The sequence below is a fragment of the Podarcis bocagei genome, assembly GCF_964188305.1.
Source record: "Podarcis bocagei genome assembly, chromosome: 3".
NCBI lineage: Eukaryota > Metazoa > Chordata > Lepidosauria > Squamata > Lacertidae > Podarcis > Podarcis bocagei.
In genome coordinates this window covers 75591403-75608447 of record NC_138127.1, presented here as the reverse complement: position 1 = coordinate 75608447, position 17045 = coordinate 75591403, and the positions used below count along the sequence as shown (strand labels likewise).

Sequence of the window (17045 nt, the reverse complement as noted above, 5' to 3'; positions counted from 1 at the left end):
CACTGTTTTGGCTTTCATCCAGCATCTCAGTGCTTTGAGAACATCCCCATAACTCACCATGTCTTTGCAATAGTTGCACAGATCATGGACTCCAATGAATACAGTTATGACCTTCCAGTCTGTGTCAAAATTGATTCTCTAAGCAAAGAAAAAGAATGCACGTGTTACCACTGCTGACTTATTCACACAGGTATATAATGCATGGTTGCCAACCGACATGAAGCAATTATCGGCAACCCTTCATATAATGTGACAAGTAAGCAAGTTTCTTGAATGTTGTCAACCTACCGAGTCGTTTTTCATTAATTTCACAAGGTGCTTTACTTGGTCTGGTAATTTCCTAGGAAAGAGGGGACAAGGTAAAATGACACAAGGCATGTATTTGATGCCTGAATATATCTGTAGACTCATCCTTAAAAACAGGTATGTACAATGAGAAGTGGCTATTCCCATTTTACCAAGAGAGAACTGCAGTCCCAGAAAGGGAAACAACTTGCCTAATCTAACCTGGTAAATCATTGGCTAAAATGGAATTTGGATTTCCTGAGACCCAGGGGGGCACTTTAAGACTATATTGTCTTTGTTTACAGCTGGAATGGGAAAACGGGACCAAGGAAAAATGAGTCATCCGTGAAAATGCCTGATGACTCATTTCTAACAGCAAGGGAGCCCCAGTCCTAAATTAGTCCTCTGGCAGTCCTGGACCACAAGAAGGGAGAGCAGGAGCCTTGAAGGTGCTCCTCAAAAGTTAGCATGTGGACAGCATCTGGACAGTTTATGCAAAGGTGTCCTCTTTCTTTGCCCTCTTTTTTTGTCCTATGTTTCCACCCTTTTGGTCCCCATAAGCAGAGATTCTGACTTCCGCTGGGGTACTTTAGTGAAAACACACAAACGCAGAAAGAACATTTGAAATTTCCTTTCAAAACCTTAATCGAAACCAGGAATGAACTAGCGATGGCGGCCTCCAAGCGAAAACTGCTCCTTCTTTGAGTTACTTTTTTTCAACTCCTAGTTTTGCTCTGTAGTCCCTGACTGAAACAAGTGCATGAAAAAGTAGTCTGCAAAAAAAACCCCAACAAACCAACAACAACAACAACCCAGAAGACTAATGGAAACGTTAGGCTTTCAAGGAAGCTCCAGGGCTTGGAATGAGCTGAAACACATTTCATTTCTTTCCCATGATTAGGCTTGTGTGACATTTCAAATGCTACTTTGGGTTCTTGGTTTTGATTTACATTCTTTGACAATGAAAATGAAAATAAAAAATGGTTTCATATCAGCAGAGAGGAATAGTCGGATTAGGTAAGGTAATTCCTTTCTTCCTTTTGTTGCTGTATAGTATTCCAGGAACCATATCAAGTTTACTTTATCTCTGCCAGATAAGGCTGTAAATACTATGTGGTAGAAATGACTTCTAATATGTGTGTCTTTGAGAGTTCAGGGACATCACCATAGTATCTGAGCACATAAAGACAATAAATGAGACCATGGGAAAGGGGAGCACCTGCATTCTCTCACTGTACTAAATATGAACCATATGGATAAATATCTATGAAAGCAACTTCCTTCATGCTTTCACAGAATGACTGCAAGACAAAGAAGCTGGGTAATACTTAGGACTCACCTCTTTTCTATCAAGGCCTAATTAGGCTGGGGTCACATCTATGCTGCATATTTAAAGCCGCTTTAATTGGTACCACTTTAACAGACATGGTTTCCCTTGAGAGTCCTCATGGAGTTACAGTTCAAAAGCACACCAGTGCAAGTAGATAAATAGGTACCACTGTGGCGGGAAGGTAAACAGCATTTCTGTGTGCTCTGGCTCCCATCGCGGTGTTCCATTGTGCCAGAAGCGGCTTAGTCATGCTGGCCACCTGACCTGGAAAGCTGTCTGTGGACAAACACCGGCTCCCTCGGCCTGAAAGTGAGATGAGCGCTGCAACCCCAGAGTCGCCTTTGACTGGACTTAACTGTCCAGGGGTCATTTACTTTTTTACCTTTACAGTTCCCTTAGCAAACTATAGTACCCAGAATTCTTCAGAGGAAGCCATGGATGTCAAAGTGATCTAAGTGAGTTAAACATGGGGTGTTGATGTGACCGCGGGTGGGAGAGGGGCAGTGGCCCCAGGCACATTTTTTGGGGGTGCATTCTGCTCCTTGCTGCTCTGCCAGCCCTGTGCTGCTGCTGCCCACCCACAGCCCTTGGCAGGCACAAAAAGCATGCCCTACTAGTCCAGTGCCACTTTGTGATGCTGCAGGGGCTGCGTGAGGATGAAGCGACGGGCATGCGCCACACCACCGCCACGAGCTGAACAATTTCCACATGACACTATGCCGTGGATAGACATACTCAGCTGGTTCTCTTGGAACTGCTTGGTTGAGAAAGGCAGTTGGCTTTCTTAGGTCTCCTGTGCCAGTCGAATATCCCGTGAGGTTAGCATTGAACTCACGGAGGATATCTGAAAGAAAGAAAATAATAACTTCGGTGGTTTAAAAAAACTCTTGTTTTCTTCTTGTTTTAATGTTGTTACCACTCTGAGCACTACTCTCGTAAGCAGAAAGCAGGACAGGTATTATTCTAGTAAATGAGCGAGTAACTTGGAAGTATATAGGTGAAATAATTGATGCGGACATAGGCGCCGACTCCATGGGGCCTGAGGGGGCCCGAGCCCCCTCAAAAAATTGTTTGGGGGGGCTCTGCCCCCCCAATAATCTCAGGCGCCCCTCCAGCAGAGCGCCACCGCCGCCCCTCCCCCAGCCCAAAATGCACAGGGTCGGGCTGCATGCCTCCTGCCCTCCCTCCCGAGCAAAAGCTCCACCCAATTTCCTTCGGAGCTGATTAATAGGCGCAGCACGCTCTCCCCTATTCGCTCACGAGGAGGCGGCGCCACTTTATCTGCATATTCATGAGCTTATTAATTATTCATGAGCTTTCGCGGGCTCCCCCAATATTTTTTATAAGTCGGCGCCCCTGGATGTGGAGTCAGGAACCTGAGAAGACCTTGGCTGGGTGGTTGGAGAAGACAACAGGATGACAAAGTAGGGGAAATGTTGGAGGATGTCAAGCCCTGGCGGAGTGGCAGGATGGCACCAGGCAGAATGGATTTAGGCTGGAGCCTAACTCCATTCAGCTTAGTCATATGACCTGGCAACCTGGTGGAACTTATGCTGGCAAAAAGGGAGATGTAAGTAAACTGCATTTTAAAGGCTTGCTTTCCCTCTGCCAGGATTAGGCCAGGTCAGCCGCAGTAGTCCCACTCCTGAGAGGAGTTTGGAATAGGGGTAATTTGTGCATGTTTAATTTAAGCCAACAGCTTCCTGTTCTTAGGATTGCTTTATAAATCTGGATTCAACCCCTTGACTTTTACTTACTGGGCAAAGTTGTTACATTCCTTAATGAAGCATCTCCTCCAATGCTGCAATAAGAGTCAGAAAGAAAGAAAGAAAGAAAGAAAGAAAGAAAGAAAGAAAGAAAGAAAGAAAGAAAGAAAGCGAGCCTCTTAGCCAAGTTTTAGCCAGTAAGAGGAACAATGACAAACACCAAAAGGTACATTTCATGCTTTTGCAAAGGAGATAATGTGGAGAGGTGCCTGTGGGATTTTCTGCTTTGGGGCCAAAATACCTTGACTAACCTTGTCGCTGAAGATTTTCAAAATTCAACATTCACAAGCTAGTCTCCCTATCAGAATAATTGTGGAGTTTCCTTTTGTTTACTTCCTACCCCTTTTATTTAGGTGGGAGGCAGACTTTGGTCTTTCAAATTTCAGTGACGCCCTGTGTGAGGCCCAAATTCCACACCCACCCCACCTCTTGCCTTCCGTTCTGCTCAATTCACTACATCATAGATGTGACACCCTGCAGTGCCCCCCTAGGCTCAGTGCCCAGTGTGGCAAAACCAGACACAATGCCCTAAAACTGCCTACTGTCTATGGGAGGAAATATCCACAAATGCAAGGTCAGTGGCTATTTGTGGAGCAAAATCACAAGGATAGTTACCTACCTCCAAGCCAGCCCCCAATACTGCGTATTCATATCCATCAGGTCATTTGGTTTTGCTCCAATGCCATTACCAGCCTGCCTCAGAGAGACCAAAGAGATAGATGAAGCTGGCAACTCACGTATTTTGTTTTGTTGTTGTTCATAATGAAAAGTGTACTTTTAAGGCTTCGGGCTCCTAGAACAAGGGCAGCTGACCCTTTTTGTCAGAGCCTCCATGGCATTTTGAAAGCTCTATGTACACTGTGTTCCATCAACAGGATTTATGGCTGCATGAAGCCGGGTTTAGAAACATTATCAGCATGACTCGAGATAACTGGACAATAAATGGGGCAATTAATTGAGAAGTGGCACCCAATCAGGCCAATGAACTTTTACAACACCCTGTCCCATATTCACTCTGTACAGGATAATACAGAGAATGTGAAATGGAGTTGGTGCATGTGCGCAAATGACTGGCTGGATTATATGATAATTTGGCACTTTACATAATGTGGCATATGGGGGAAGAGTTTTGACTATTTTTAGGGGTTTTTTGTCCTGCCTAATGATAATCAGAATATTATAAAACACATAATAAAATACAATAAAACAGCAATGATATCAAAGAACCCCCAGAAAATATCAGGTAGGAAAAACTTCAATAAAAACACCAGCTAAAAGTTATTTCAACACATTTACAATATAGGGGAATGGCCTATTTAAAGAAAACTTTATTGACCGGACGGTGAAAGGTCTTTGAAGATGGGGCCAAGTGGACACAGTCAGCCTTCATCTCCATCCTGGCTCCACCCCTCAGCTTGCACCTGATAGGGCAATTTCAAACTTTGTGATGGCAGCTGGCCAAGGAGGCGTTCCAATGGCTGGTCACCATGGTGAAGTCATTTTGCCCTCTGGGGTGTGAGGGGTTTCCACACTGGGCTGCAACTGCTGCCCTTGATTAGTCTGCCAGAAAAAGGTATTTGAAGCTGGACCTCAACTGGCAAGGAGTTCTAGAGCCTTGGAACCAGGGCCAGATTTAGGTTTGATGAGGCCCTAAGCGACTGAAGGTAATGGGGCCCAGCTGTCCTTTGTCAGCAACAAATTGTCGCTGTTTTTTTGTGTTGAATATATGTTACATGGTATCCTATATATAGAAATGAGCAAACCAGTGATATTTTAGGGAGCAGGCTAGTAGCAGGTGGGGCCCATTACTTACATCATAGGAGCCTACACAACACAAAACACTGTTGCTGTATGTAGGTTTTATTTTATTTGTTTTTTATCTTATATTTTGGAAACGTACATCCAGTTTTCTTTTCCTTTAAAACAATTTTGGGCCCCCAAGAGAGTGGTGCTCTAAGCTATAGCTTGTTTAGTTTATATGTAAATCTGGCACTGCTTGGAACCATCACCAAGAACTCTGGCTAGCTACGTGGATGATGGGGAATAAGGAAATCTATGTGCGGAGCGGTGCATGCAGCCATCTTACATATAAATGTGGTCGCCACTATCTCCCATCAGTGATGACACACACCCCGGCTGTAGCAAATGTTCCATCGGCTTAGCATGCTAAAGTATTCTACATGCCACAAGCCAGTATGTAAGCCAAATACCCTCCTCCGTCTAAGCAAGCAAACTGTGATGCAGCTCGCTTTGGGGGATGGCAAAAGGAGCAATGTTTCTTACAGTCAAGGAATCCCCCAGGGCAGCAATTACTTGCACGTCAGCTGGTTTCAAGCTATGCACTATAAGGAAAAAGAAAGAAAGAAAAAGATGTGGTTAAATTTGCAACAGGAAGGAGAATTATGTTAATCATAGGATGTGAATTAGTGAAAGTTTATACTCCAGTGCTGAGAGACATCAAACGTGCTCTGATTCACAAAATTTAGCAGTTTTGTATAAAATAAAACAATGGCCGTGTAGGGCAAGATAGAAACATACTGATCAATCTATCAGTGAAGAGGCTGAATGCCTAAGCTACCATTAAGGATTTTGATTATCAAAAGATCCAAAGGATAGGATCGGGCCGTTTAATTCTGTTCGGCACTGAATCTTCGCACAACACAAGGAGTTGTGTGTTCCATATATATCTGGCACTGAATCTTTGCACAACACAAGGAGTTGGTGTTCCATATATATCTGGCACTCCTATGCATTATAAGATACCAGCTCTATAAGTGGAACAATGTTAAAAATACTACAGCACCAGAATATAATTCTAATATAATTCTAAAATGGTTAAGCATGCACCAAAGGGTTATAATATTGATATGGGTGCTCTAAACTTTTTCAAGTTGGTGGGAGGTTTAGGGGATACCCATTTTAAGTAGTGCTGGGACAAAGTATTCAGCCCATATGGATTTTAATTCTTTTGTGGGTGGGGTAACCAGGGCACCAGGACTGATCTCCTACCCCGGTATAGGATAGGCAACATGGTGCCCTCCAGATGTTGTGGAGTACAACTCCAACACCAGAGCCAGCCAGCTTGGCCCATGGTCAGGGAAGATGGAAGTTATCATCTTAAGGGTTCCATCTTGGCTAACCCTGAACTGCACTAATTCTTAATAATGATTTAGATTGTGGAGAGAACTCTGAAGTGTTACCGCGCTTCTCATCCTGCTCTTATTTTATGCCCATTTAACATCTGAAGGTTCACAGGTTTCTAGGAAGGAGTGAAAATGGGTTGGGTTTATTTTGCATCTGGTGGTCAAAACACAGGACAGGAAGTTTACCTCACAGGAGACCTGTATTCCAACACAAAGCAAGCCAAGCTTCATGTAGGATGAAACGTCAACTATGAGTTGGAGAGGATGCATCTTCTAATAGCATTTAAGGGGATGCCAAGCTTCATTTACTACTAAACAGCATTATAAAAGTATAGCCAAGTTCTGAAATGTATATGAGGCCTTGAAGTTGCAACGAATTATTTACAGCAAGTCAGCCTGCAAATTACCTGAAAGGATGATTCCTTCTAACTAGCTGAGCAAGCATGCTGATGAACTAGCTGAGCAAGCGTCACATCATCATATTTCGGCAAGTTATGCAAACAAATTGCAGAAAGAGAGGAGCTGTTCTAACACACCGCAGGGTCAGGAAGACAAAGAGACCTGTGGCACCTTAGAGACTAACCCAGGGATCACCACCATAGGGCTCTTGTGGACTGTAAGTCCCATCAGCTCTAGTCAGTTTGGCCAGTGGTCAGAGATGGTAGGAATTGTAGTCCAAAACATCTGGAAGATACAACATTGGCTACCCCTGTGCAGCAAATACCCTCATTGCAACAAATGCTTTTGTAAATAAGAACCTACTTCAGCAGCTGTGCAAATGCATGAAGTAGGATTTTTAAAAAACAAATTTTTATTGGTTTTTAAACCAATACAAATACAATAACCATTAAACACTTATTCAGCAGTACAGCTAATGATGTTTGTTTTATCCGCTGTCTCTAGACATACACTTACACATTCAAACATATTACCTTACGTAACCCCTCCACTGAGAATATTGAGTGGTTGGTATAACCAGCTCTTGATTTGGGCCATTAACATAATTAAAAAATGGGGCGCACGTTACTTGGAAGGTGTCTCTATTCATTATGCCTTTAATTGCCCTCCTGTGTCTGGTGCAGAGCTGTCAACTTTTCCCTTTTCTTGCAAGGAATCCTATTTGGAATAAGGGAATTTCCCTTTAAAAAAGTGAAACGTTGACAGCTATGGTCTGGTGAGATGCTCAGACATTGCGGTATCCCAGATACTACTTTCCCATAGGTTCAGGGGTATTTCAGTCTGGCTCTTCCATTGCTGAGCTATTTGCTAATCATTTTGCTTTCAAAAGCAAATAAATTAGACTGCAATCCTAGATGCACTTCTCTGAGAGCAAGTCCTATGGAAAGTTACTTCCACATAAGCACACAAAGGATCATGCTGCTTACTTTTAAGGCACAACTTTACCCCTATTCACTATTTATATGAAGGGCACTCACTTGTAACTGGAGAAGCTTCTAGTCCTAGCCACGACATTGCAGCTTTATCGCTATGAGCACAGACCTGGAAAAGTAGCCACGAACAAGCAGCTGCTTGCCTGTAGGGCTCCATTCAAGCAAGACACCCACAAATTTGGGTGGATCCCCTGTGTGTGAGCAGCTGCCTGCACGAAGGAAACCCTTTTCAGATCCATGTGCTCAACTCACAAAGCTTGAGTGCTGCATGGCAAGAGAGATGTAACACCAGGGACAGAGCAGAAGCAGAGTCCTACTCCTGTTGTAAATGCTTAAACAGGGCTTCTATCTTTTGTGCAAACCAAGGATTTCTCCTTGCCTTAAAGAATGCCATCCCACTGAACTCAGTACAGTAATGAACTTTCCCAGTACAGTAATGAACTTTCCCTTGGCTGGCTTTGATGTCAAGCATTACCTGAAGTAGGGAAGTTGATGGATGGGGCTCTATCCTCACACAGCATCTGGCTCCCATAATCTGCAGTGGTCTCACTGGTGTAGGTATAGTTGCTGTTTCGGTATGTCATTAAGTATGGTTGGGCCTATGAAACAGGGATAACCCAAGTCAAAATAAAGACATTGTCCTAGTGAGCAGAGATAGCTATGTCTACGAAGCTGATACAGTGGAGGAGGAAGTTTTATATTGTTGTAAACTGCTGTGTATATACAGCAGAATATAAATATTTTTATAAATAAATAAACCAATGTACATAAGAAGGCAGGAAGGTGGGGATTGGCTGAGGCTAGGCTGAGGTTGGTGGGGCAGTGCACCCTCAAAAATGGACCAACCTCTGCTGTTCAGGCCTGTCTGGAAAACAGCAAATGCTCTTCCTCCATCAAAACTAGAATGTCCCCTTCCCAACTCCATCAGTTTGTGACAGCATCCTACTGTTTGTGTGAATTAAGCCACTGCTGCATGTGCTCCACCAGAGAACTAGCTGCCTGGTGTGCTTCCTTCCCACTTTGTGAATTTCTGCAGTTCATAGGCCCCAGAGTAGAAACAAGATGGTGGCGATGCTAGTTTGTCTCTTCAACAGACAGAGCGAGCAAGGAAGGAAAACACACCTATCAAATCATGCTTGGCATCAGCTAGTTAATAAGAGCAACACTGTTAAATATTCCTGAGAAGATTCGCTTTACCTGATCTGGACATTTGAGGGTTATCATCATTTCAAGCGTTTGCAGTTTTGACTTCTCCCCAAGGGGTTCTAGCTGTATCAAAGAAGAAGAAGAGTCAGCATGGGATGAGGAATAAAACAGGCAGGGAGGGGGGAGTCAGTCACTATAAGCTGCATAACCTTCGGGGGAAGGAAGAAGCCGATGCATAATTGCAGATTCATCGTTACATTGACTTCTGAACTAAAACACCATTTGATCCTGCTGCATCTTTCGCTTTAGGATGCAAAAGATGCAAATTACAAGGGAGAGAAGAATGCAATAGACAGGAAGTTGGCAAAGAGTCAACACACACACACACACACACACACACACACAGGCCATGTCTCCTGCAGGTCAGTTTGCTCGTTCATCAAATTCATCACATTTATAGTCATAGAGCGGATTTGTTTCTAAGGCCCCACCTGCACCATATATTTCAAGCAGTATTATACCACGTTAAACCCCTGCAGCTTACTGCCCCCCACAAAGAATCCTTGGAAATGTAGTTTGTCACAGGTGCTGAAAGATATGAGGAGACCCCCTACCTTCACAGAGTTACAATTTTCAGAGTTCCTTGCAGTTACGGTATGTAATTTGCCCCCTCCAAGCTGAAAGCTGCCTTGAGCATGGTTTTAACTATGGAAAGGCAGCATACATGATTGGCTGTTAAACCTTCCTGAGAATTATTGCTCTGTGAGGGCAACAAGGGTCCCCTAACAACTCTTGGCAGCCTTAACAAAAAATAAAGTTCCCAGGTTTCTTCAGGGGAAGCCATGGCTGTTTAAAGTGGTATAATGCTGCTTTAAATGTATAGTACGGATGAGGCCTAGGTGTCTGCTTCTCTGCCAGGTGAGAATAGCACCTATTCCCCACATGCGTTTGGGTTATTATGAAGTACTGTATTTTTCGCTCTATAAGATGCACTTTTTCCCTCCTAAAAAGTGTGTGCATTTTATGGAGTGAATGCAGGCTGCGCAGCTATCACTGAAGCCAGAACAGCAAGAGGGAGAGCTGCGCAGCGCCTCTTGTGATGCCTTAGCCTGATCCTCCCTCCTCCTTCCTCTTCAACAACAGAATATATTTTTTCTTGTATTCCTCCTCTAAAAACTAGGTGCATCTTATAGAGCGAAAAATGCGGTAACTTGGTTCTCTTTGGGAATGTGTAACTGGACTACAGTTGAGAATGAGGAAATAAAAACTCAAGCAAACCTAATTTTTTGGTTTAGAAGTAATGGAGCGAATACAAGTGGTAGAACCAATGCCATATTTGCAAGATTTTTGCCCATAGATATTCTAGCCCAGTGGTTCTCAAAGGCTGTGGAGTGTCACACTGACATGACAGGAGAGGATGGCAAGAGTGGCAAGAAGATTCCAGGACAACCAAAGAAACATTTCAGTGCAGTGTAGAAATATTTTTAGTTTTTATTTGCACAATATGGATAAATATCCTTTCAAAATGAGAGCAAGAGCCTCAAGTGATATGGAGGACAACCCTAGTTGTGTTTTCCAATGTATTTCTTTGCAATAAAATGTATTTCTTTGCAATAAAAAAAATGTATTTCTTTGCAATAAAAAAGTGGTGTTGTGCGATAAAAAAAATATTCTGAAAATGTGGCTGAGAGAACAAAGTTTGAGAACCGCTTCTCTAGCCCCAATCCAATCAGCTTCTTTAAGCGCATTTCAAGAGTTTGCAGAGATAGTTCCCGTGAGTAGTTTTTAAAATATGTGTGATGTAAAAACATCTACCACAGAGAACAATTCAATTAGCCCTAATCTGCCAGGAGCATCATTGAAGTTCAGCACAATATTTGAATGACAATTGTTAACAATTAACAACACTAGTAGGGTTGTTGTAAGAAAACTTACAATGTTAAGGATTTGTACCTTTTTATATTTATTTAAACATTTGTGATTAACGGAAGGAATGAAACGTAAATGGGAAAATGTATAAATGCCTGGCGTGCTCTGGTCCATGGGGTCACGAAGAGTCGGACACAACTAAACGACTAAATAACACCAACAATAAATGCTATGAAGTAATAATGAATTATGGAAACCATGAGACAAATATGTATAATAAGGATTTGTTTAAATTTGATAAAATGGAAACTTAATAAATATTTTTTTAAAAAATCATTGAAGTTCAGCCAAGCTGATGCAATTATTGGAGTGTTCTTTTGGTGCAAATCACACTCACTGGAAGATTTTAGAGATCTGATGATTGCACTGAGAGAGATTTTTCTTACCATGTTATTCCACAGAGCCCGAGCACCTTGGGAATGACCCTTCTGGCTGAAGTGGAAGCAGTCTGGGGCAAAATAGGAGGAATCGGGCAACCCTTCCTAAAGAAAGAGACAACCACTTTATGATGGGGCTTTCAGAAGGTGACAGGAAGGTGGGGGAAATGAAGAGCCTTGTAGTACCTTAAAGACTAACATTTGTGGTGGGTTAAGCTTTTGGTGATCAGAGCTCATGATGAATGAAGAAAATAAACAGTGGGACCAAATGGCAAATATATGCAAGTGACATGGTCTGTGACATAATTCTATGTAAAGCTTAGAGAAGCCCAGTGGCCATTCACACGGATTATAGTTTGAATAATATCTGCATCATCCCACTGTTGTTCTCTATATACAGTGGTACCCCTGGTTATGAACTTAATTCATTCTGGAGGTCCGTTCTTAACCTGAAACCATTCTTAACCTGAGGTACCGCTTTAGCTAATGGGGCCTCCCGCTGCCGCCATGCCACTGCCACAGGATTTCTGTTCTCATCCTGGGACAAAGTTCTTAACCCGAGGTACTACTTTGGGGTTAGCGGAGTCTGTAACCTGAACTGTTTGTAACCCGAGGTACCACTGTACTATATAGCTTTTAATATTTGGTTAATCATTGTATTTTAATATTCTGTTGGAAGCTGCCCAGAGTGGCTGGGGAAACCCAGCCAGATGGGCAGGGTATAAATATTATTATTATTATTATTATTATTATTATTATTATTATTATTATTATTATTATTATTATTATTATTATTATTATTATTCCATCGCAGCATCTGAGACCGGAGGCAATATGTGTGACAAGAACAATGATTGCCCATACCCAGGAATATATTGTTACCCTCACTCCATTTTCCAGATAAGTTCTAGCAGTGCAGCACTTATCCAGGTTTGTTTGTTTTTCCTTTGGAAGAAAGCAGCTTAAACACTGCAATGGAAAGCCAAAGTTTCCACATCCAATGGGCAGAGAGAGGCAGCAGGTACCTGAAAATGCTATTAGCTTATGGCTCTGAATTCAGCTTTCTGTCTCTGTTTTGTCTCTGATCCTTTCTTAGTTTTTTACTCAAATGGCAGTCCACTGTTCTTTACTCACACCTAGCTAGCTGGCTCCCTTGCTCTGACTAGAGTGGGAAATCATAGTGAATCATCTCCCCCAAAACAGTTTTATTGGGCCATCCAGTACTTTCATCAACAAAGGATGTGCCTCTGTCGAGAAACATTTGCAGGCATCCTGAGACCATTAACTTGGTCTTGTCCAAACCCCTCCCCATTTCACACAGGAGTGTGTGTGTGTGTGCATGCAAATTCACCAAGTTAGTGTGAATACAAGCTGTTCACAGACCAATGTTATGTGGTGAAAGGTTCCTATGACATGTAGTCATGTGGAAATATGTACCATGACAACTTATTCCTATTTAAATGAGCTATAAATGTTGGGAACGTGGACAGTAAATTAACAGTTTAAAGCAAAGCACATGTATACATGCAATTTTGTACTTTACCGGAGTCTCCGGCATTCTCACTTCTTCAAAAAACGGTTGCACAACCACTGTGAAATCTTCCTTCGCGTCATACCTTCCACTCTCGACTAAGCCATGAATTCCCTCCTAGCAAAGCAAAACCCAGTTATTGCACCACAGTAGGGCTGCTAAACCAGAAATGGAAGCCAGATACCTCAATGAAGAAATACTGGGTAGAGAAAAGGTTTAGTGCACTGAGCTTCCATGTGGTGATAAAACTCTGGGTGGCTACAGCAGCCAACATTCTGGCAGCTGCTAAAACCACCATTGGAGAGAGCCTCCTTCTGAGCCTCTCTGAGCAGTGCTTGTGAAATATACTCAGAGTCAAGAGTGGATTTCATGCTCTTTATTCAGCTCACAGTGGTGAGGAGGAATGGAAGTTCCCTCAGAATGACTGCTTTATATACTTTATTTACACAATGGGCCCCACACGATTGGCTAATTCCGGGATTCTCTGGTAGGCCAATCAGGTCGCTGATTCACTTCCACCTGGAGCTGGATTGGGTGGCTCCTGTGGACCAATCAAACTGCTGCATTCTGAATCCTATTGTTCTAGGACCAATAAGACTGCTGCATTCTGAATCCTATTGATCTAGGACCAATCAGACTGCTGCATTTTGGATCCTATTCAACTCAGTACATAACAGCTTGCTTGTTTATTCTCCCCGAAGCTGTGCCTGGCTTCTTTTTAGATGCAGAGCAACAGGGAGGAACATCACAGAAGGCAGTAGAACTAGCTCCTACCATCACCCAGGGCCTTATTGAGATGTAAGCCTAATACACAGACCAGTGTGTGACAAAGACACGGCTTTAAAAATGAGATATAGCCAACACAGGGTGCAAGCACATTGCCTAGGACATGGAGATGGGGACCTCTTAGTGTATATATACTTCGCTAGTGTACTCAGTTCTTCAGACTTAGGGAGATGCCAGTGTTTGCAGAAAGATACCCCCACCCCAAAGAAAAACCAGCATATTACAATAGTCCCCCTCCCAAGAGCAGCAGGAAGACAGACAGAGAGAGAGAGAGAGAGAGAGAGAGAGAGAGAGAGAGAGAAGGGATGTGGATGCTCGGGGGGGCGGGAGCCAGCCCACCATAGGTGACTTTTAGCTAATAACCAAGGTGGAAGATCTAATTACAGATTTCCTATACAGATTTCCTCAGGCTCACAGTTCACACTCTCAGCTGCTGCACTATAGCAGCTCTCTCTTATGGTATCAGAGTTCTCCTATTGAAATCCTTGGTCAAAAAGATTCCTTTTTCTTAATTGCAGACTGTTCCAATCCATTTTCTATTCTCTTGCAGCTCCCCTTCCTCCCTCCCTCCACGCTGCCTTTGTTCACTGTCCTACTAAACCACATTTCAAAGCCCCCAAACACATGTCCTTCCTGAATCCTTTTCTTAATCTTCATTTGCCTCTAACCAGGTCACCTAATACTTATTTGAGCACACAGCAGCTCCTCTGTCTTTTCAAGTCTATTTGTCCTTTCCGCAGTATTTAGTAGAGAAGGTGACATATAATTCTTTTCAATATTATACCAGAGATTTTGTATTCTGGGCATCCTAGGCTTAAGGCTTAGGAAGACTGCGGTAAGCACCAAGAAAAACATGGCAAAATAGGACAATAAGATGGTGTTAGAACATGGCTTGTGACTAAATATGTTGGATTAACCTTCTAAAGTTAGTTCTGTTGAGTCGTGAAAGATCTGATCACACCTGATAAAGAGGCAATAGACTTCCTTTCTCCAGCAGAGGTTGATTGGAAGGAACATGTGGCACATCAGGGACAGATGCTCAGCAGAGACTATGGGGTCAGTAACTGAGGAAAGTGTCAACCCAGAAAAGCTTACAAATCAAAAATGGAGAAGGATCCTGCTGAAATATACCAACATGGTCAATATTCTATAGGCCTTAGTTACAATTCCACATGGTCAGTGGAAACTGACGCAAGACATTAAATGCTAGATCCTTTCTTATGTCTTGCTGCTGCTGTTTTCTGTTGTAGTGCAACTGATAAGTCTCATTCATTGCCAAGTAACCAACTTCCCTCAGTTGCTACCGCAAACCTCTGTGAATACATGCCCAGTACTGCAGGGAAACACTAAAGTGAGAGTGAGGAAAGGAAAAGTGACATTTTTAAAATATTAAAATTGGCCAGGCAAGCATGCCTCATCTAGTTTCCACTGAAAAAGAAGGGGGGGGAGAATGCGACATAAAATTCAGGTATAAATTTATTCAGCAAATGTCACTGCATGGATAAATAATTCAGGACTCAGAAACTTCCACCTAGCAGAACTTTATGAAGGTCATTTACCTGCTGCTGCTCTTCTACCTCCCTTAGATTTTTCTATATAACCTGCTGTCAAAAAGGTTATACAGAGTAGGTAAAACAACAACGATTGGCCCAGGTTTGAGTATTTGCACTACCATTGCCTATGGGGCAGGAGCAGTTGGTGTTACCCGCCCCTGTCCTCCATACTGTCACTGATGTCGCTACCAATTGCCTGGACAGTGACGGGGGGCGGAAAATGCTGTGGCCATGAGGTAAGAATGAAGTGTGCGTAAGAGGTAACCCATTATGAAAGTTTCATCTATTTGATGCTTGCTTGCAACTATTACTTGAGGAGTTGGGTCTGGCAACCTGTTTCTAAATGTGATGAAAGGGGAGATTATTAAGTTTCCTTACCTGATACCTTTTGTTAAACAACTCCAGCGTCTCAATTTCAGTAGAGTTATCATTGGGGTTCAAAACACAGGTACACAGAGATCTAGAAAGGAGAGAAATGGTACGTGGCTCTTCAAACAGTAACGCATCCCCTAAACATCTTAAGAGAAGATGGAGCAAGCTTGTTTCCCCCTGCTCTGGAGGGTAGGAATCGAACCAATGGCTTCAAGTTATAAAAAAGGAGAGTCCAACTAAACATCAGGAAAAACTTTTTGACAGTAAGAGCTGTTTGACAGTGGAATGGTATGTCTGGGGAAGCTGTGGACTCTCTTTCCTTGGAGGTTTTGAAGCAGAGGTTGAATGACCATCTATCATGGATGCTTTAGCTGAGATTCCTGCATTGCAGGGGGTTGGGTTACATGACCCTTCCAACTCCACAATTCTGTAATTCTAAGTCAGAAGGCGTTATGTCCAGGAAAACTCGAGCAGCAGAACTTCTCATTTTAGAAAATTCATCCCTGAACTTGCTTCAAACTTGCAGATTTCCAAACAACTATAGTCCTTTCCAAATGGTAAGGTCCACAAAGCCTGAACATATAGAGTAGGAACAGGATTGTGCTGCTTGTTGCTACTCCTGATCTCCATGTGTTGGCTCTGTGTACGCATATGCCATGAGAGTAGGGTTGGAGGAATGGGCATAGCCAAGGGGGGCCAGGGAGGGGCAGCTGCTCCCCCTAAATCAATATCAATAAAAAATAAATACATAGCTAACTGAGGTTATGCCCCCCCAAAGGTCACCCCCCCCACACAAAAATCCTGGCTACGCCCATGGGAGGCAGTGAACCCACACACTTTCCACCACCTCAGCCTACCTGGGCTTTTGATCATGTAAAAAGGAATTATAGTTTAAGTCAATCAGGGCATTTATTTGTCTCTCCACAAACACTAAACACTGATCTCCCCTGTCTCTTCTTCTGCCACTTTCATACTGGAGTGCAATCAGCATTCCCTTTTGATGAATGCAGGGCATTTCCTTGTTTCAGAAACGCTGGATGCAATCTGTGTGTACTGCCTTTGTGTGTTTCCTTTACAGCTTCTCTTTAACAAATGTCATTTGCTGCAAGCACAGGCTTATCGCAAGATTCTAATAACTAGACAAGGACTGGGACGAGAGCCTAAGAGATTAAAGATGAGTTCCTCTGATCCCTTAGAAAAACGATTATCTGAAGATATCTGTGACCTTTTCTATCCTTCCCAAATGCCCTGATTCATTATGTGCAGGAATGCAGGGGTTAGGAAGGCAAGAAGAGTAATCAGGCTGGCTTCAAGCCAAGCACACAGTGATTTATGCAGACTCCTTCTTGGTGGATACTAGCTTCACTGCCATTGCAATGCATTTCAATTTGCAAGGCAATAAAATTTCACATGTTTCTCAAACACTCTGAGCTGCA

The 17045-nt window shown here is 42.9% G+C and overlaps 1 protein-coding gene across 2 annotated transcripts in view; it reads right to left on the bottom strand.

Annotated features, from left to right (window-relative positions):
- The window catches only part of PLB1 (phospholipase B1), a 107847-nt gene that overhangs the window by 48182 nt on the left and 42620 nt on the right, over positions 1–17045 (bottom strand). For both annotated transcript variants that reach the window (XM_081186352.1, XM_081186353.1), the window contains 11 exons: positions 15616–15697; positions 12911–13015; positions 11377–11472; positions 9113–9184; positions 8391–8514; positions 5665–5723; positions 4001–4074; positions 3373–3416; positions 2351–2459; positions 289–340; positions 58–138 (listed from right to left, as the gene is read on the bottom strand). In XM_081186352.1, the coding sequence (XP_081042478.1) occupies positions 58–138; positions 289–340; positions 2351–2459; positions 3373–3416; positions 4001–4074; positions 5665–5723; positions 8391–8514; positions 9113–9184; positions 11377–11472; positions 12911–13015; positions 15616–15697 (898 nt within the window). The remainder of the gene's footprint in view (positions 1–57; positions 139–288; positions 341–2350; positions 2460–3372; positions 3417–4000; positions 4075–5664; positions 5724–8390; positions 8515–9112; positions 9185–11376; positions 11473–12910; positions 13016–15615; positions 15698–17045) is intronic.